General features: G+C 36.8%; 2 protein-coding genes and 1 pseudogene across 2 annotated transcripts; 1 reads left to right on the top strand and 2 right to left on the bottom strand.

Annotated features, from left to right (window-relative positions):
* Positions 1-520: 520 nt before the first annotated feature.
* Positions 521-5,431, bottom strand: LOC114730684 (26S proteasome non-ATPase regulatory subunit 13 homolog A-like; annotated as a pseudogene).
* Positions 5,432-8,958: 3,527 nt separating this feature from the next.
* Positions 8,959-11,298, bottom strand: LOC114730683 (uncharacterized). Its single transcript, XM_028917792.1, has 3 exons — positions 10,864-11,298; positions 10,281-10,457; positions 8,959-9,433 (listed from the first exon to the last, which is right to left on the bottom strand). Exons 1-3 carry the CDS (start codon positions 10,927-10,929, stop codon positions 9,224-9,226), a joined length of 453 nt encoding a protein of 150 aa, XP_028773625.1. The 5' UTR covers positions 10,930-11,298; the 3' UTR covers positions 8,959-9,223.
* A 4,136-nt stretch (positions 11,299-15,434) lies between these two features.
* On the top strand, positions 15,435-20,284 carry LOC114730681 (uncharacterized). Its single transcript, XM_028917789.1, has 3 exons — positions 15,435-15,548; positions 15,630-16,397; positions 16,490-20,284. Exons 1-3 carry the CDS (start codon positions 15,435-15,437, stop codon positions 20,282-20,284), a joined length of 4,677 nt encoding a protein of 1,558 aa, XP_028773622.1.
* Positions 20,285-21,636: the final 1,352 nt, after the last annotated feature.

The raw sequence follows: 21,636 nt of genomic DNA on the forward strand, positions 1-21,636 counted from the left end.
ACTTCTCAGAATCACTTTTTCTCAGATCTATTCTCCAGAATTTATTCTCCACAGAATCTATTCTCCAGAATCACTTTTTCAAACCACGGTTAGTTTCGTCCAAAACACACCCATAATCTGTTTGACAATCTGTTTAGTCTTGAAAGACGTGTGAATAACATCATACAAGCATATCTACAACAAAACAAAACCATGGTTTTACTTACATACCTTAACTCAATCTTGATACTACGTTACTTCATTGAAATTTTTTATGATTTACTGTTTAAACTGCGCGCATAATTTGCAAATCACATAAAAAGTAAACAGATATCTCAGTGACCCTAATCCCCGTGATATTTTTACTTGCAAGCCAAAATCATCATATGCTTTCCACCGACCTTTTTGAATGAGTTGAGGTTATTCCCATCCCAAACCAAGGATCTCATAATCATGAAAGTGACGACAAGTAAAATGCACTTCAAAATGTGGACAAATCCGGTTGTATCCAGGCAAAATTCAGGATACACAGTATCTATGATAATTTAACCACTCTAAAGCGTTAAAAACAGCCTGTTTCAAATTGATTTCACTGTCTCTAAGCATGCAACCAAAGAACCAACACTTCCTAAGCCAAGTACAAAAGGCTGCTGCTTCCAGGAAGCGTGTGTTCCATGAGCAGCAGGCAGCACCAAACAAAAGATGTAAAGTTGGCTCTATAGTCCATTTGAACTGAGTCTCCTCACTTTTTGCCGCCCCAGGATGTGTTCCCTTCTACTTAAATTGTTACAATGGACAGAAAGCAAATCCAAACAATCATGACCCGATTAGATCAGGCGTTTCTGCCTCGATGGAGAGCAACGCGGTGTGCACTTTACTCGTCCAGTTATCCAGTCGATCCCGTAAAGATTAATCTGTGGAATTCCAAGAACTCTAGGCTGCACCCAAGTAATATGAACGGTGCCATCCACTTGATCGATTATACCCTCAATCAGATGAACCTGCAACATAATTCTCCTACCATTATCACATAGGACTGAACAAACAAAAGCCCACACAAATGCGCAGACTGTAAGCAATGAAATTTGCATACATTTATCAGCATCCATAAGTTGAAAACGCATAAATTAAGATGTAATTAATATTTGTGGACGGCATTTTTAATGAATATATATAGATGGCTGTTATTAGTTAATTTTGGTGGACATCATTTTTAATGAATATATATAGATGGCTGTTATTAGTTAATTACTATAAAAGTTCCCAAATGCATTTTTTTCCACTAAAGTTCTGAGTAGGACGTACTGAAAGGCTCTTCATGAGGAGATGCTCCACATCCTCCACAGAAAGTTTTGTGCGATCAGCAATAACTCTCAAAGGAATAGTTCGAGCTTCAGAGGGTCGACTGCAAGTATTTACAATTAGCCCAAGTAACATGTGACAAAATATCCTCATTTTCACATATGACAATCAAATTAGCACATGCATCTTACCTGAATATAATCTCCATCAAGCAGAGAATGAATGTTTTTTTTCCAACAATCTTTGCTCATTCTGAACTAATGCTGGCTGAGCCCTTAAAGCAGCATTATGGACCCGGCATAATTCTTGATAGCAAACTAAATCGCCAGAATTAAATGCCTGAAGAATATCGTAGAGCCATTCCACCTTTGTCCCTGAAGACTTTTTATCTGCAAAAGGTACAACAGACTAAACATATCATGAACCAGCAAAGTAAATAATTTCCAAGTATAGTCACTCAGAAAATAGGGTAAATATACTTACAATAGGATGAGCAAGAAGTTCTCCAAAGTTGTAGATGTTATCTCCCAGAAGAGCAGAAAGGGACAAATCAAATGCCAAATCCTAACAAATCACCACAATAGATGTTATCTCCCAGAAGAGCAGAAAGGGACAAATCAAATGCCAAATCCTAACAAATCACCACAATTCAGTAAATAAAACAATCTGATAGATCAACTAACATAAACCGGATGAACTAAACTAAAAAGGACCTCTCCACGCTTTCTTATTGATGTGAGTGCAACAAGAACCAATTAGTCAAGAAAAATAAAGACTGACAATTAACAATTTACCAAAAACAAAATAATCAATGTTTCTTCCAAAACCAAATTAAACATCTTTATAGTTTATCCATGAAGCAAGCATAAAGCAACAGTAAACCAGAAAAATGATCTTTAGTCTTTACAATGACACATGAATAAGAATTATACAAAAAATGAGACAAAACATGTTGTGCACAAGCATTATTATCATTACGACATTTGCCAACTCATTAGTCATTACCACAGTACAACTTAGTCTAGACAAAGCAATTTAATGACAAGAAAATAACAATGGAGAACAAGGAAAAACCCAAAACCATAATAGGTAAACAATTATTAGCTCCAAATAACTTGCCAATCCCTTTGTGAATCCACAAAGGAAGCTCCATACAAAGGCCACACACTGAAAGTCTGAAACCCAAGAGGTGGCCAAAATATTAGTCTAAGATGTTACAGGAAAAGCTTATCGCATCCCATTCTAACCATAGTCACCAAATTCCAGAAAAAATGCAGACTGTCAAGCTTTGTGCTCGTTTTTTCTTACCAAAAGCCATCATACTTAATAGCTAAGATCCACTATGGTAATTCCATAGCACCTAATTACATGAAACAGCGATCCAGATCCTACAATCTAAAGCACAAGGATGAAGAAACATGCCCCTTAGCCATTGTTCCCAATTTAAACTTGCAAGTTAGCTACAGGCTTGTGTTTTAATCATTCACAAAACACCTCTTTCATCATGCTTCCTGATCGAATTATTATCTTCCTCCTTTCCGTCCCATCCTCACTCCAAGAGACTTTTTCTATTAAGAAGAAGCAAGTTTTCCATCGTTTTAATAACATTTCTTTTAAGTAAATTCTTGCCGAAGTACTTTTCCTTCAGAAATATGAGAAACAATAGTCTAAATTGATAAAATATTCACTGATATGTATTATTTCAATCAAGTTACTACTTCCTTGAACATGAGCAATTTTAAAACATGAATAAAGCATCAATATATCAACTCAAATGAACCAACTTTATATACTCCACTCGCATGAAATTGGGAACAATCGTATCAATAACATAATACACAATCTATTAAACAATCTCCTCTTTAAGAAAGGAATTTTTACTTCAATACTGAACAGTTACAACATCAAGAAACAACTTTCATATGCTCCTTTGATCCTCTTTTGCAGTCAAGAGCAAACAAAAATAGAGATATGCATGCAAGTGTTACAACAAAGGCCGCGCAACTAAATAACATAGAGACAATTCTGAAGGCGTACCAGCTTGAATGAGTCTGAGAGAGACTCCACTGATGTATATGCCAGATAGAGAAGAGCACTTTTGTAGAACTCAGCAAATTCCTGGCGCGAAATTTATAATACTGAGATGATACCCAGTAATAGCTAGCATATACAGATGGATCAATATCTGTCATGCTATCAAGCGTACTCTTTCCATCATCTAGAAGTTTCTTGCATTCCTTTTGGTCACCTTGCTCAAGCTTAAATAAGGCAATTTGCAGCTTGATGTAAAGAATTGGTTCTTCTATGCGCTTTTCTTTCGTAGCTTGAAGCTTTTCAATGATTCCTTCAAGATAACCAATAGCAGCTTCTTTTTCAGAATACTGCCGAGACACAGTCACAGCAAAATGTGCAAGCTTGAGAAGATTGATCTTAGTCTCAAAGTCTGTTATGAAATTGTGATATAACTGTATAAGAGCATCACCGGCCTGAAATTTTATAGCGAGTGCAATTAGTCAAAAAATAAATCATAGCTCTTCAGATTAATATGCACAACAGTCGATATCAAATTAAAAATTAATAAATATGAAAATGGAGGAGTCAGAACTGGAAATTACTCTGATCTCTAACACAGGAATTTACCACAGGAATATGATCTTAGCAGCAACTTCAGTAACAGAATAAGAGAAACAGAATAAATTATAAAGTTAGACTCATGTTTAGCACAGCTCTAACATTTCAGGATCTAAATAAAAAGAAGTCAATCTAAATATGGATAAAATGATCTAAATGAGCAGCTCACGTAGACCAAATTTGACTGCCTTCAACAATAAGTGGTTAATAGCAAGTAACAGGGTGAGACCGTGCAACAATTTGCAACGAACATACCCTGATAACATGCCATCCAGGAAAGAAAAAAATATATCGGGTCTTCAGAATGCAGAGCTTAATTATGTTAAAAATTAAAATCAAAAACCATGTAATAAGGTTTTATCAGGTAATGTATGACATCAGTCCTCCATTCTCATAAAAATGCATTCAGTCAGTAGAACATAGAACCACAATCAAAATTAAATGCAAAGCTTGTTCATGTTAAACACCTCTGTTGCTTTAAAAGGAGCTCCAGTCTCTATATATCATACTGCACTCTGATTTCAATGTTTTTTTTTTGGGGGGGCTAATTAATCACAAATTCCAAGCCATTTATCACAACCATAAATTGTCAACCAATTGCAACAGCTCCACCATGAAAGTTAGAGTTAACCACATTTCAAGTTAGTTGGGCAAAGCGATATGGAACTTCCTGTATTCTTATTAATTCTCATTATCCTTAATTGCTTGCCTCATATTTTATGTTGAAAAATGTTCTTATAAGGTAAATTTCGTCCATCCACAAGAATAGAAAGTTATCTCTTTTCTTGAAAGTCTAACAAAGGAGAACCGCAATAAACCCCATTCTGGTATAAGATTCAGGCTTTTAGTTTTAGAATCAGAATGTATAGCTGGACAATTAGGATTGAGCATAGTAGGTAGTACAACTAGGGAAAACAATACTATATTACTATTCATTACCCAATAAAAACCGAAAAATATGCATATTACAAAATTAATTGGCCTTTAGTTGCTTTTAATGACCCAAACATCAATCAATAACTGAAACGAAAGTTCAGATCAGGAAGTCCAAAGTTTCTACCTAAAACCCATTTTTCCATATTATATTACTTCACATTCAAACCTCCAATTAAGCACCTCATGTCGTTTTCGGAAACCAATAAGGATTTATCATAGCTACAATTGCAATATCCAAACCCCACAATAACTTCTTAATCGCGCTAGGGTTAAAAAAGGGGAGAAACATATCCATAGCAATTGTCCACAACTCAAAAACCCTAGTCCACATAATAAAAAACTGAACAGCATTTTCCAACGCATCCATGGGCACAAAGAATAATCCCAAGTAAAACACTTCAAAGACACCCAAAAAGGGGGGGGGGGGACCCGACCTGAAAAACAGCAAGAGCAACGAACTGCTCAAGCTTCAGAGTGAGCTGGTGCCAGAGTTTTCTTGGTATAGATCTTCCAGCGAATTATACCAATCTGAGAGCTCAGGGTGCGCGTTGCGCAGCGATTCAAGGTATTGCAGAGCAGTCATGCGATTCGAAGGGGAACAGAGACAACCCGGAGTTCGAGGTCTGGTTTCAATATGTACGAATCCTTATTTGGGTCGTTTTTTTCTTGAACTCAAAGAAATGAGAAATGCAAAATTGTGCAGACGAAGAGGTGGACGAAGATTTGCCACCAGCGGGCACGGCGTTTGGGTTTCATGGGTCTCCATCCCTATGGGCTTCTAAGGTCCTTACAGAGCCCAAAGCCCAAACTAACTTTTTTTAATGTCAAAATTTTATTTTGGGCACAAAATTATTTTTAATTAAATATTTTATAAAAATTATTTTTAATTCTTTATTAATACTAGTAAATTATATTTGAATATTTTCAAGCTCAATTAAAATATTTCTCTCAACATAATGATTCATGAATCATTATTAATACGTAATAGTTTAATTCCTTTTAATTTCAAACACTGTGCAAAGTTATGAGCCCACAATTTAGCTTCACACCAATATAATTAAGTTATAATGTTACTGTAGTTTTACTCTTCATGGGTCAATATTCAATATATTTTTTTTTAAAAAAAATTTATGGATTATGCATCTGGTCAATTCTTAAAATTTACTTGTATCACTAACCTGCATCCATTTTCCTTCCACAATATCTTCATCTGTTATTTAAATTTCCATCTCTATTTCATATTTTTTAATCATGCATGCATATACAAATTATTGAAATGAAATTCCGCATTGAAGTAAAATATAATTTTTTTTTTTTTTATAATTTTTCTGCTAAAAATGAAATTATTTCAATATTTTTTCCGACCAAATCCATCCATAATTAATACTCTTGTCACTATTCACTCAACTTTATCATTATTTTATTTCAAATGATCCACTCTCAACTAATATGTGTTTTGTGAGGTCATTTTCACCCAAAGAAACCAACCATAGGTATTTTTCTTTTAACAGGGTGTTTGTTGGTTTCCTTTATGCTTTCACTTTTTTTTTCCCCCCTGCTTCGTCTTCTTTAACCTTTATCTCAATTTGAGGCATTGTGTTTGTCAAGCTTGCATGTGTGAAATAACATAACAAACATCAGACATTTATTTCTAATGATTCCTTACTTGCCCCTTGAATCCATCATATATTATAAACCACAATTTTTCAGAATCGTCTGTGAATTATACTCATGAACAAATTAAAGTCAATAATAAAAATATATCAGAATTAGGCATAGGAAAAATTGCAAAAGTATCAAGAAAACCAATCATATTGGATTGAAGTAATGTGAGCATAATTGGGATAATGACATAAATAAAGTGAATGTTTTCTTATAAAGGTCCACTCTGACTTCGAGCATCACAATGAGTGGCAATCAGTGAACCCACCAGGGCAAAACCCAAACCAATCCACAAATAGTTTGAGGAGGCCATTAATACATCAAGTGTACCAAATGATTTAACCTGTGACTTCAAAACAAAGCAAAGTAGTCCATCTAGTAACTTTATATTAATCCATCTCCTCTCTCCCCAACAGCCACAGCACAAGAAAAGAAAAGAAAGCCAGCAACTTATTACCGAAAAGCAAAATGGTTCAACGAGTGAGAGCCTTGCTCACATGGCTGCTTCTTCTTTTCCTCTTAGCATCGGCTTCATCGGTATCAGCGGTGGGAACTCACGGAAATAATCATGCCGGCGAAGTGCGTCATCGGAGATGGCAGAGGAAGACATGGATGAACCATGGAAGCTCTCGTGGCCCTAAGAAACAACTTGTGAATCCAACTCTAGAGAATCCATTTCAGGCTCGTGAATTTCCTGTATAGCTTTTTTTTCCCTCCTTTTTTCTTCTGTCACAGTGTCTGTTTCTTCTCTGGGGTTGCTTTCCTGGGATTAGAATGAATAAAGTTTCAATCTTTGTTCATACCCATTTCTTTTACAAGTCTCAGTAATTTCCAGAAACTGAGTTCGTTCAATGTCAGTGTCCTTCTAGCTTTTCCTTTTTCAATAACCCAACTTCCTCTCCGTTACTATTATATCAGTTATACTATCATGGCTGTAGTGAACTTTGCTTCTTATGGTATCGGTCAACTGTTCTTTTGTCCTCAGTGTGCAATTATTACTCGAGAATTTACAGTTGTGGCTTTCCATCAGACAGGCATATAACAGCTCAAGCTTTTGAAAGTTCCGACAATTCATGTTCTAATGACTTCTTAGCTCTTACTAATGATAAAAATACCTAGTTAATAACTATCAAAGCTCGCCACAGTTAGTAGATGGCTGGGCCTTCAAACATGATGCTCAGGATTTGAATCAGAACATGTGCATAGAAAATACTTCATTGGAAGAGACAAAAACGCACTTTAATAATTTCTACGCTTTGGGGGGACCATAGACAATAGCATCTTGAGAAGCCTTTCGCTTAAGATTTTAGTAACCAGAAGCTGTTGTTTTCATGACTGATTAGAAGCGTGCTGGCAAAACGTTGTCAACACATTTCAATAATGATGATAACTGATAGAATGACAAAGGAAACGTGGCTTCAATACACTTAAATATATTAATATTCATTATAAAATCTAAAAAAGAACATGAGAATTTAAAATTTTGCTGTCACATTACTGTTCATAAATCATAAATCAAATCATAAATCATAATTGTTGGTTAGAAGAATGCCATCATTTTAAGAAAAACTAGTTTCCTGCATAATAAACTTCCTTACCAACCAGAATGTTTCTTGCCATTTTTCTTTCCATGCAAACCATGCCCATTGATGATGAATACATTAGTTTTGTCTCAATTACGAGATATGGATTGTAACGTAAAATACATATGTCGCAATCTTATTGAAGAATTTGATACCAAATACATATGCATTGTACTCCGCTTCCCCCCCCCCCCCAAAATATAAATAAGTTATCCGGTCAAGCAAAGCACAGCTGGTTGCGGGTGCATGCAAAAGTTATACCTTAGAAAAGTTCAATGTACTGCCAGTAGTAAGAGGAAAGAAAAGAAAAAATAATAATTTTCAAATCAAAAAAGTTGCATACATGCACAGAATCAAGGCAAAGGAAAATTCCTGGATTCTCAACCACATGGTTATGCAGCAACATTTGATAAGGGTCGGTTCTGAAGATTTCAAATTACTTCTAGATGTAAATATTGAAACTTATTGCTCAAATAATGAAATCCATGCCACCACAAAAATGCTCCAGCTCTGTTACAATGAAACCTTTGATTTGAAGAAAAGAAACTGTGATGTTCTGTTGAAATACCAAGACAGCCAGAGAATTCAGACCATGTTCAAATACTCCCCTGATCCTTAATGTAGGGAAACCATGTCATATTCATTATAATTAACTAATTTAATTAACTTTCTTCATCTGATCAAATTAATTAAATAAGTCCTACTTTAAGGACCAGAGGAGCAGATATTTTCTAATTCTTCTATATTGATTGGCAATTCTGCATCTGACAATCATTGTTTCAACCAGTTCAAGTGATGATTTCACCGGCCATAGAACGATTAAAAGCTAGTTTTAGATACAATAATAAGAGTAACAGAGATGGAATGAAAGGAATGAGTTGATGCGATGTGTTAGACTGCATGAATAGCTTCATGCTACATTTCTCAAATGTAAAGCAATAGGGTGCGTTTATTAAAGGAGGCCTTAAAAACTGTGACAAAAAATGTATGATGGCTTGAATCATCAACAATTCTCAATCTTCACTGCCCCAAGCAAAATGAATTGGGCATTAAGAATAAACGCTACTGAAGGAACACAATCCAACTTATGAAAGTTGAGAACAGAATCCCATATTAAAAACAATACCAGTTTACATCCCTGATGCGTTACATTCTTCAAGAAGGTTCAAGATATTATGTTCTGGGGCACTGAGAGATGGCAGAATCGTTCTGTTAGAATGAGTTGTCCGTGGCTTTGACCCTGCACCATTGGATTCAAGGGTTCCTCCATCCTTCATCATTGCCACGTCAGATCTTCTATGCATTGTTGCAGATGCTCTGTCTTTCCATATTCTTCCATCCTGAGGATTGATGAAGAAGAACTAGATTTCAAAATTCTTAAACCAAATTTTGTTCCCAGGAAAGAAAAAGTGGGGAAAAAACAAAAGAAACCCACAAACGCATGCATGAGGTGACCAGCTCCATTGTTTTTCAAACGTGCTTTTGGACAATGTGCTTGGCTTGAATGGTTCAATTCATTAATAGGGACTAAGTGTACAACATATTTTTGTTTTAATCCCCAAATTCTCACCCACATGATATGAACCCACAAAAGCATGCCATAAACTTGAATACAGGTGAATTAAAGAGAGTAGCAGCAAATTGTTGTTACAAATGATCTTGGAAATTTTTTCATTGGTTCTTATGAAAATGTTTTCTGACTTTCCAAATATAATGATCTTAGAAATATTTTCATTGGTTCTTACGAAAATGTTTTCTGACTTTCCAAATATCAACAACTCGAAGCTCTAAGCAGGCTTGCCAAGATAATATCTTCTATCTCTTGAAAATTATTGCACCCACATTACAGATTTCTTTATGCATACAATGACCAAAGAGTTTAATGTTCAAACAAATAGGTATCCTCATAAATAACGGAATAGCATGCATCAAATACAAGCATGAAACTCAGTAATGTGCAGATATCACGACGGCTTCTAACGAAGGTCGCAAAACGAAATCTGTGCCGGGCAAGAGATGAACTCCCTTCGGTTACCATACGCAAGATTAAAATTGCTTGTTCCTTTAATCAACTCACTCATGAAATTGCAGCCTAGATAACTTAATCGCTTCTAAAATCACAAAGACTGTATAAATTAAAGTAAGGAAGAGTCCGGCACAAAGAAGAAAATTGGATATTTATCTTACATTGATAATTGAAGGTTCTGGCAACGGGCACTGAACTGGTCTATCATGGTCAAGAGGCTCAGTCGGGTGTTCAACAGGCTTAAACTCTACTGCTACTTCAATTCCATGAGAAGTGGTTGTGACGGCACTCTGGGCAGTGGCACCTTCAGAATTCGGAGGTAACGATTCTCTCTCATCCTGCATGAATTTTGACCAGGCATATAGCAAAATAAGATTGTATCAGCATCTAAGCCATCAAACAAGTAAATGTCTAAATCCAAAGGTATAAGATAGTCTAAACCTCTATCTAGCCAGCACCTCTCATTTTTCTCACTTGGAAATCTCAAGAGCAAGGAATTTGTAGGGCAACATAACTTTAAAATAGAAAGAGAAGGATTTTGGATTCAATACAACACAAGAGGCTCAAACAAGCGCAGCAAACCGTTCCTTCTAAAGTTCACAAAACATAAATGAAACTAAATGGGGATTAACAGTCATAATTTTTCATAAGCCAGTTCAATTCCAAAGAAGGATGATCATGACACAAATTCAAACACAAACCAAGCCAAACAACAAAATTTCTTCAAAGGGAGAAGAGTCTTACAAGAGCGCTTTGCGTCCGTCGATGGGCATTCCTTCCAACAGTAAATCTTGAAAATATACCCACCATATTTTTCAGCTCAAAATCCAATACGCACAAGAAAGAAGCGCCCGGGGGGGTTTCTCGTTATTCTATGATCTGGCTACCTCCCAGCACTCGAAGACTTGTTTACCATGGATAAACCGAAATCGCCCCCGATTCTGAGTCCTGATCTACCCAGCTTTTGTATCCCGAGGGACAAAGTATTGAGAAAGACGAACAAAGAGTACTGTAGCTATAAGTCGTTTGCTTGGCGTCGTGGGTTTGGTGAGCGGGATTCCCCGTGTTTCTTTGAAGTCATAATGCTTGGGAATCAGTACCAAAAAGCTGTGAATTACAAGGAAAAGGACTCGGGGAAGGATGAAGAGAATCCATGCGAGATTTTAATTTGGATGGGTAAGTCTAAGCCTTAAGCAAGAATAGAAAATTCAAAGCATCGGAGAGAATATCAGCCCTTTCCCCTGTCCAGCTGCTGCAGCACATTTCATACAAGAATTTACGCGCCTTCGCCCAATCGTGGTGACCAATTCTGAGGTGAAAGCAAATGAAATTTGTACATGTCGATATTCCCCAAAAAAATTACATTTGTCAGATGATTTTTCTGATAAATTAATGTTCGATCTGTGCATTGGCGTGATAATTAGGAAAAAAAAAAACCAAAACATCCTCAAAAATACTATTCCTCCGGTTATTAATATAAGACTTATTTAACTAATTTGATTAAATTAAAGAAGTTAGGTACGTTAATTAATTATAAGAAATATAACACGTTTTTCTTAAAATACCATAATTATATTTTTTAACACCCTTTCTTCCTCTCTTACTTGATTATGGTTGAGGGAATATCTATTAGGGTAATTTAAAGAAAATTGATAAATATAAGAAATGGGTCTTATATTTAGAACAAAACTAACTCAACAATTGGGTCCTATATTAAGGGTCAGAGGAGTAAAGACAAATGAGTGTAGGTGAATTTTAAAATTTCAATTTAAACCTCACATTCTGGCCAAAAAAAAAAATTTAAACCTCACATATTATTTTAGAATTTTTAAATCTTATAAATTACAAAAATGTATTTTACTATTTTTTTAAATTTTTTTTAAAATACTGTCACCTCAGTAATTCCAGCTCTCGGAGTTCTGATGACCACTCTTTCTTATGTATTGATTTTTTTTTTAGTTATTGATTACATTTGTTTTTTAAAACTATGATGACTATTCTTATTTAGCTACTGACTATTCTAATATTGCGATTCACTACTTTCATTTTTAAAATTTTGATGACTACTTTTTTTTAGCTATTAACTACTCTAATTTCATTATTAACTACTTATGTTTCAAAAGTTCAAAAAATATATTAAATATTGTTAGAGATCTAGTAACTACTTCTTATTTAGTTATTTATTACTATTGTGCAGTCAATAGCTATAGTGTTATCATTTCATAATATTTTAAAAATAATATTTAGGGTCTGATTTGAAATTTTAAAATTTACCCACCCCCACTTGTTCTTTAGTATTTTTGAGGGTATCTTAATGTTTTTTTCCTGTGATAATATATGGGTAATAAACTAGGAAGTTTCAAATGGTACTATTTCATTGGGAGTGTTTCAAAACACTTGAAAGTACTTTTAAAAAATATTTTCTGCAAATTAAGATAAACCCGTCTATATATTTACTTTATATATCATAAAATTATTTTTAAAATTATAATTTGATTTGCCCAAACATTCTCTTGAGAGAACCAACCAATTCATGGGACCAGCATTGTTTTTAGTTTTAAAAAAAGGGACTACAATCGTGTGAATGAAAAAAAAAACTGTTTTTGAGATAATTATTTTAAAGTACTCCTCCGATCCTTAATATAAGACCCATTTAACTAATTTGATTAGATTAAGGAAGTTAGTTAAGTTAGTTAATTATAAAAAATGTGACACGTTTTTCCTAAAACACCATAATCATATTTCTTAATACCCCTCTCCCTCTTTTATTTGATTATGGTTAAGGGAGTATTTACAGGGGTAATTTAGAGAAAATTGATAAATATGAGAAATGGGTCTTATATTTAGGACCAAAAGCAACTCAATAATTGGGTCCTATATTAAGGACCGGAGGAATATTATATTTTCTATTAAAGAAAACCTTGAAAGTGAGAATAACCATTGGTCCTAGCTCCAAATTTTCAAATTTTTTAATATTATATAAATGATATACATTTTTAACCTAAAATTTATATATAGGAAAAATTAATTTATTAAACCCTTACAATTTTGAATCAGTTATAACTCAATCTCTAAATTTTGATTCATTACAACTTAATATTTATAATTTTTAGTTAGTTACTCCCTCCGGTTCAAAATGTAAACCAAACTTTATCTATTTACGTTTATCAAGAAACTATTTAAAATCAATTTAAAACAATAAATGTGTTAGGCATATATTTGTTTTTCCTAATATAAGTAAAGATGCAATGAATAAATTAAAAAGAAAAGAGAATATATTGGGATAAAATTGAAAAAAAAAACTCATTAAATACTTGGATAAAAGTGAATGTTATCTAATAAAAAAAGACAATTCTTTTAAAAAAGTTTAGTTTATATTTTGAACCGGAGGTAGTACCATTTAGTCACTAAACTTTAACTCCAATATTACACAATCCTTATAGTTTTAATAATTTAAAATATTGGTCATCATATTTTTAGAAAATAAGATTATATATTTCAAGAAGTGTATGAGAGGTTTTAAATAAGAAAAATTATAAGCTCTAAATTATAGTTTGAGTACTGAGGCAAAATTATAAGAATTTAGTTACCAAGTCAAAATTTACCTCATGTTTGGTACGAGGTAAATGCAAGGAATTCGAAAGGAAGGTCCTTCGTACCAAATAGACTCTTAGAAATCGAGCTACAAGCTTAAACTGAATCAAAAATTATAGGGATAAATAATTTAGAGGTCCTTATAGTTTTATTCAATTTGAAATCAAGTCCTTGAACTTTTTTTTTTATTGGGTCCTTTAAATTTGTTTTGTTAAATGCTTTAATCCCTGTTGTTAAATAAAAAAGAAAATTGTTAAAACTTCCATTAGAAAGTATCGCAAGCGTCTTTTCTATCTGAAACAACTCCTTCTATCTCCTTTCCCCATAACTTCTATTCTCTCTTTGCATTTGTCCGCCATATTACGCTGATTTCTTCTGATAACATCCTTCTCACTCGAATTTAAACATTCCTCCCCTTCGGCCATGTCACCTCTTATCAATCAATTTTTACTTGTTCCATATAATGAAAGCTAAGCTGATAATTTGCTTCAGTTTTCTCTGTAAGATAACTTTTACCGATGAACTACTCTATCATTCTTAATACTTTTATCACATTGGCCAATTTTTAATTAGCAACAAGTTGAACCCCTACAGGTCAAAAATCTTGCGTCTTTACAATGTACTCAATCACATCCTAGCCTTCAACCAAATGTGTCAGAAATCTTCAAGATTTTGGAAGGCAGAGTTGAACAAAGGTAGCCAGAGGTGGAATCACCTCATCAAAAATGGCAAATTTAAAGTTGAGAGAGAAAGGTCACTTGGCCAACATTTTGTTTCATCAAGCAAGAAGAAGTCATTGCTAGCTTTTGAGGTCATGTCAAGAAAGCTAAGCAGTGGAGGGGAAGATAAGAGAGATAGAAAAGAGAAAAGAAGAAATAGAGAGCTGGGGACATGACAAGGGGGACTATGGGGTATTAATATATATGTGTATGTTTTGGAACATGCGCCCCCAGTAGCTTTATTATCAATGAGTTCATCCATGGTTGACACCATGCACTGTATTGTTCTGCCGTCGCACTTAATACTGGATATTTTCCATTTGCAATATTCACGTCACTCTCATCCTCCTCTGAGTTCTCCTTCTCAGGGTCCTTTTCTGCATTCTGCTTCGCAAAAAATTGTTTCCAGCCCTTGACAATGTCTTCTTGTTCATCATGACTAACTAGGAACCCTCCACACCCTAAAGACAGGAGTTTCTCTTTATGACCATGACCCAGTTCGCCGGTTGCTAGCGGCAGTCCCTCCCCTGGAGTTCTTCCCTTCTCGACGCTTCCTCCGCCACTACCAAAACAAACGTCGTGATAGGGATGGGTCCCTTGTCTCTCTCCGGTCCTCCCCTACCGTCGCCGTCACCTGCCCCTTGCCCTCTCTTCCCCTCGCCTGTTTCTCCCTCAGCACTCTCTCGCCCTCCAGTCGCCATTCCTCTCTAGTTAATACTCATAGACAGGGTGCGGCGAATGTGGAAACCACAACAACCTCTGAAGGTTACCCCCCTGAGTAATGAGTATTACATAGTATCTTTCACAAGCAAAGAAGATAGAGATTATGCTTTTCAAGAAGGACCTTGGATGATTGATGACCACTATCTCTTAGTTCAAAAATGGCGACCGAATTTCAACCCGTGGAAGGCAGACACCCAACGACGCATTGCTGCCTGGATTCGCATCCCAGACTTACCAATGGAATTCTACAATGTGGAGTCGTTACGTATGATCGGTAATATGGTAGGAAAGACAATTAAAGTAGATAGATCCACATCTATATATGACAAGGGGAGCTTCGCACGGATATGCGTTGAGATTGACCTTCAAAAGCCGCTATTGCCAGCATTTACAGTGTGGGGTGAAGATCGATAGATAGTTTATGAAGGGCTTCACCAAGTGTGCTTCTGTTGTGGTAAGTACGGCCATCAACAGCAAGCATGCCCCAGTAATTTACAGGATAAAACCGGAGATGTTGCGACTAGAGGGACGGTGCCCAGGCCGGATATAACAAAGGAATCTGCTGAGACATGTGACGTGAAGGAGCAAGAACTGATCAATGAGGGTGGCCAAATCCAGATTCCGATGATGGAAGGCTCGCCGACGCCAAGCAACGGATGCTTGGGGCCGCAAATGTTAGTTAAACGTGACTTTCGGAGAGGAGTTAATCTGATGGAGAAAAAAGTGGGATCGGATTTGGGAAATCCAACTAGAAATCAGTCGCGAATCAAGAAACAAGATATGGTGAAGAGCGTAGCAAATCAGATGGGATCTCAAAAGGATACTGCTGAAAAAACGGGATCAAGGAAATCACTAAGGCGTAATTTTGGGAAGGATATCGGCAACTCTACTGCCACGTGGATTAGAGTAGGCTCAAAAAGAAAGAATGATGCGAAGTGCAAACGTGGCAAGGAAAATAAAAATTCTGACACGGTTTGCGTGAGCCAAGACTCATCTATTAGCACCAATCCTTTTTCTATTCTTCAACATGTCCCTTTGATGGGCCAAATGGATATGGGCCCAACATACGTAGGTGGTTCTCAAGGCACAACAGGCATGGACATCATGCATAATAATGGGACGTCTCATGAAGACACACTAGCTACCCCTTCGGATGACCCCTTGGTTGCGGAGCCGACCTCCTCCTCTCTTTTGGATATTGTCCAGGCGCGGGATGTTAATGACGTGCCAAATTCTGAAAATGTGTTTTTATGAACTACATAATCTGGAATTCGAGAGGTACAGGGGCAAAGACTTTTGCTAAACTGACCCATGAAATTAAAAACCACTTCCAGTTGGATTTCCTGGCTCTGGTGGAGACTCGTGCAGATAAATCAAACACAGAAAAACGTATTGGACGTCTTGGTTTTCAAGACTATACTTATATTGAAGCTGAAGGTTACAGTGGGGGGATCTGGTGTCTTTGGAATACTGGGATTAGGAAGCTTGAAGTCCTTGAACGAAATAGACAATTCATTCACTTTAGAATTGAGAATAGCCACCGCAATACCTGGGTTATGACAGTTATTTACGCGAGCCCAAATGTTATGATGCGTCGAAATTTATGGGGGCAACTCGCTCGAATCGCCAGCGTCACTCAAGAGCCATGGTTACTCGGCGGCGATTTTAATGCAACGCTATTAGAGTGGGAAAGACGATCTTCTGCAACCTATAAACTCTCAGCTGATAATGACTTTTGCAGATGGTTTGATGAGAGCAATCTTCAGGATCTCGGATACTCTGGCCCCGATTTAACTTGGAAAAGAGGGACGTCGGAAGCTCGGTTGGATCGCTTTTTAGCAAACGAAGCTTGGTGTCAGTTATTCCCTCAGGCAAAGGTTGCTCACTTGCCTTTCTATAAGTCTGATCATCGTCCACTTCTTCTTCGTCTTGACTTACGCACAGAACGACCACGCCGTCCCTTCCGTTTTATTGCATCCTGGATCCTGCATGACAATTTTAATGATTTCGTACGTGATAATTGGAAGGAGCATCTGGATTGGCAATCTAATATTACTCAGTTCACTGATGCTTGCCGAGTTTGGAACAAACAAGTCTTCGGGCACATCCAGGACCGTAAACGAAAACTTATGAGACGATTAGATGGGGTAACTCGGGCTATTGCTCGTGGTGCTAATCGGAGCTTTTATGAAAACATTCAGCTAGAAATATGGAAGGAGCTTGAGAGTGTGATTGCCCAAGAATCACTCTTATGGGCTCAAAAGGCGCGTGTTAATTGGGCCGTATACGGGGACCATAACTCCAAACTGTTCCATGCCCATGCCAATAAGCGAAGGAAGGTTAACCGTGTTGATGCTATTCGACTAGAGGATGGAGCTTGGTGTTATGACACGGAAGAAATTAAACAGCAAGCTACTAACTTCTTCTCCTCTCTATTTCAAGAGGACCTTCCTGTTCGAGATAGCCTGAACTGCAGAATCACCTATCCCCCACTTGATGAGGTGTTTCGTAAAGGGTGTGAACGTGCTGTTGATGAAGAAGAAATCAAAAGTGCCTTGTTCAGTATGGGACCCCTCAAGTCTCCAGGGCCTGATGGTTTTAATGCACTCTTTTTCCAAAATCAATGGGGAAGGATCCGAAACTCACTGGTGACATGTGTTCAACGACTCTTTGACCGCCCTGACACGTTAAGAGAGATCAATGGTACCTTGATTGTGCTTATTCCCAAAAAGGACCCACCGGAGACCCTTAAAGATCTTCGCCCCATTAGCCTTTGCAATGTAGTATACAAGATTGTGACTAAGATTATGGCAAATCGAATAAAGACCTTTTTGCCCCAGACCATCTCTCCAAATCAGTGTGGCTTTGTGCCCGGTCGCCTTAGCTCTGATAATATCATTGTGGCTCAGGAAGTTATTCACTCTATGCGTAACATGAAAGGTAAAAAAGGCTTCATGGCTATTAAGATTGACCTTGAGAAAGCCTATGACTGTGTCAATTGGAATTTTCTAATAGGATGTCTCAAGGAATTACAGCTCCCTAATCATTTTGTAGACATTATCTCCTCATGTGTTAGCACAGCAGACTTTCAACTGTTATGGAATGGAGACAAGGCTAAGAATTTTTCTTCCTCTAGGGGTGTGCGCCAAGGAGACCCAATTTCCCCTTATCTATTTGTTATATGTATGGAGAAACTAGCTCATATCATCCAAGAAGAGATTGAAGATAATCACTGGCGTCCTATTAGACTCACTAAAACAGGACCCCCCATCACTCATCTTTTTTTCGCAGATGATGTCCTTCTTTTTGCAGAAGCTAATCTCGAACAAGCAGATTTGATTAATCAATGCCTTGAGAAATTCAGTAGAAGCTCTGGACTGAAGGTAAACCACTCAAAGACTCGCATTTTCTTCTCCATGAACATAAATCATAATAGATGCTCAGAAATTAGTGGTAGGCTGGGATTCACTCAAACTTCAGATCTTGGAAAATATCTGGGTGTGAATCTACACCACTCACGCGTCAACAAGGGATCTTTCCAGAGTGTTGTGGATAAAGTCAAAACCAGACTCTCCAAGTGGAAGACAGGTTCTCTCTCTCTCGCAGGAAGAACAACATTGATATCGTCAGTCATGTCCGCCATCCCTAATTACACCATGCAAACCTCGCTTGTACCGTCACCAACATGCGAGACACTAGACAAGCTCAATCGAGGATTCCTTTGGGGCAGTTCAGCAGAACACCGAAAAATGCCGTTAGTGGCTTGGGATGCGGTCTGTCAACCTAAATCCAAAGGAGGGCTAGGACTTCGACATACAAAACTTCAAAACCAAGCTCTCCTCATGAAACTGGGATGGAGACTTGTTAAATGCAGAGATGACTTCTGGGTCAAGGTCCTTCGTGATAAGTACCGATGTGGCGATGATTTAATGCCCAAAATAGATCCAAAACGGGGAGGCTCTAACATTTGGGCTGGCATCAAAGCCACGTGGGAGAGGGTGGCTGCTGGTATTGAGTGTCTGGCTGACAACACTGTGAAGTGGAAATGGGAGCGTAATGGATTATTTTCCGTAAAGTCGGCCTACGACAATCTTAGCCCAGAGATTGCAGATTCAGATCCATACTGGAAACGAATATGGAAGCTAGCAATTCCCCAACGTTGCAGAACTTTTATCTGGCTAGCATCCCGCAAAAGCCTCCTCACGAATACTGCGAGACATAGACGAGGCCTAAGTATGGATGATCAGTGCCCGATATGTCATAATGGCGCGGAAGACGTACTACACGTTCTTCGGGATTGCACCAATACTTGGCTCCTTTGGAAAGGACTGGTTAACGCATCAATCTGGAAGAAGTTTTGCTCCCTTGGTTCCTCTGACTGGCTCCGATGGAATCTGAATTGTAGAAATCATAATGAGAAAGAGTGGGGTTCTCTCTTTGCAGTTGTATGCTGGTGGCTATGGAGACGTCGTAATCTAATCATATTTGAAGGAAAAGAGTTGCGTAATGAAGCAATCATCGCAAACTCGAAAGCCATATTAAGCTCCATGCACGAGATCCAGGGACACTTACGTGGAACTCCTATAGAGGGTGTAAAACGCAGCAATGGGGAAGAAAGATGGAGACCTCCGGACAATAACTGGATCAAAGTGAACGTCGACGGTGCCTACTCACCTGACAGAAACATTAGTGCTTGCGGTGGCCTTCTTCGGAACATGCGGGGTGAATTTCTTCGTGGCTTTATCTTTCATATCGGGCAGGGTGATGCACTGACAGCTGAGCTACAAGCATGCTTACATGGACTAAAAGTGGCATGGGACGAAGGTTATAGAAATGTCATACTTGAGTCTGATGCTACTAGTGCCATTGAACTACTCTCAGAGGACCCCAACGAACTTCATGATGACTATGTGATAATCAGAGAGGCCCGAGCATTGTTGACTAGGGAGTGGAATGTGAAGCTTTCATATGCACCTCGTAGCTGTAACCAAGCTGCTGATCTGTTAGCAAAGCTCGGTCTTGGGGCGATGCCAGGCGTGTATATTCTACAGAACCCTCCTCAGCAAATAAATAGGGTACTGGATATTGAGTGGCTGTGTGCTGACAACAGCCATGTAAGGAGTTGTTAAGGTTTCCTCTTGTTATCAAAAAAAAATATATATATGTGTATGTGTTGGGGTGTGATAAGGGATCAACTTAACAAGATAGGCAAATGCAGAGAAAGGAGAGAAAAGGCTACTGGGAAAGGAGATAGAAGGAGTTATTTTAGATGCGGAAGACGATTGCCATGTTTTTTAACGGAAGTTTTAACAGTGTTGTTTTTTATTTAACAGCAGGAGTTAACAAATTTAACAGAACCAACTTAAAGGGCCTGATAAAAAGGAAAAAAAACTCAAGGACTTAATTTAAAATTGAATAAAATTATAAGCACTTCCAAATTAATTATGCCCAAACTGTACAAATAAAAAAAATTAACTTCCCCATATATATAAATTAATGCCAGTCGCTCTCATAATTAAATATAGGCTGTCTGTCTTGAAAAGGGCAATGAGAATATATGGCCACCTATTGTGTTAAGCATGATTTTTTTTTAAAAAAAAAGCATGAATTAATACAGCTAATCACTGCCACTGCACTTATTATTTATATTCTCATTTCTCGTACTACTTTTGGACCCATCCCTTTAAATTTGGTTCACAAGATTTTAGGTCTTTGTAATCAATTCCACCAAACGTTCGCCTTCCTGCCCCAGGTTGCTCATTATGATCCATCACTCATTGTCTGGGAAGATCTTATTACCCATCTAACTTATTTTAGGAATTTTTTTTAAAAAGGTAAAATTATTTCATACAACTAATAATTATTAACGAATATATTTAATATATATGCTTTTTTATATAGGAAAAATTACTGTATGATACTAAAAAATAAATAAGAAGTCTCATGACCAGTGAATGATAAGTTATAGGATAAAAAACGACAAGAAGTTTCATACAGCTTATTTATTATTGAGACTTTTTTGTAAGTATATTCTTATTTTAAATCTCATAATAATTTTTTCTTTTTATATCTCTTTTTATTGCACGATGAAGAACAAGATGTAATGCCCTTAATGCCATCAATGCAGATGCCTAAGGCTCTGTGAAAAATGAAACAAGTTATTTTTAGACAAGAAAAAATCGATCCTTATGCTGTTGCTTCAAATAATTACGAATAACATAAAAACGCTGGATATAATTACAAATTACAAAATACTATAGTAAATATTATAGGGAATCAAAATCTCATTCTTTTCAATAGTCGACAGCATCTTAAAGTCAAGGCATTAGCAAAAACTTCAAAACTATAAGTGCTTAATCATCGATTTCAGATTACATAACAAAAGTATAAATCGGCTAAAATTAAAATCACAAATTAATTTAAGTTATTTTTAATCACTCAATGTAACATATAGATCCCATAATAAAATATGATCTGTATA

This window comes from Neltuma alba, unplaced genomic scaffold (assembly GCF_004799145.2).
Source record: "Neltuma alba isolate B1F8T4 unplaced genomic scaffold, ASM479914v2 tig00012760_pilon, whole genome shotgun sequence".
Taxonomy (NCBI): Eukaryota; Viridiplantae; Streptophyta; class Magnoliopsida; order Fabales; family Fabaceae; genus Neltuma; species Neltuma alba.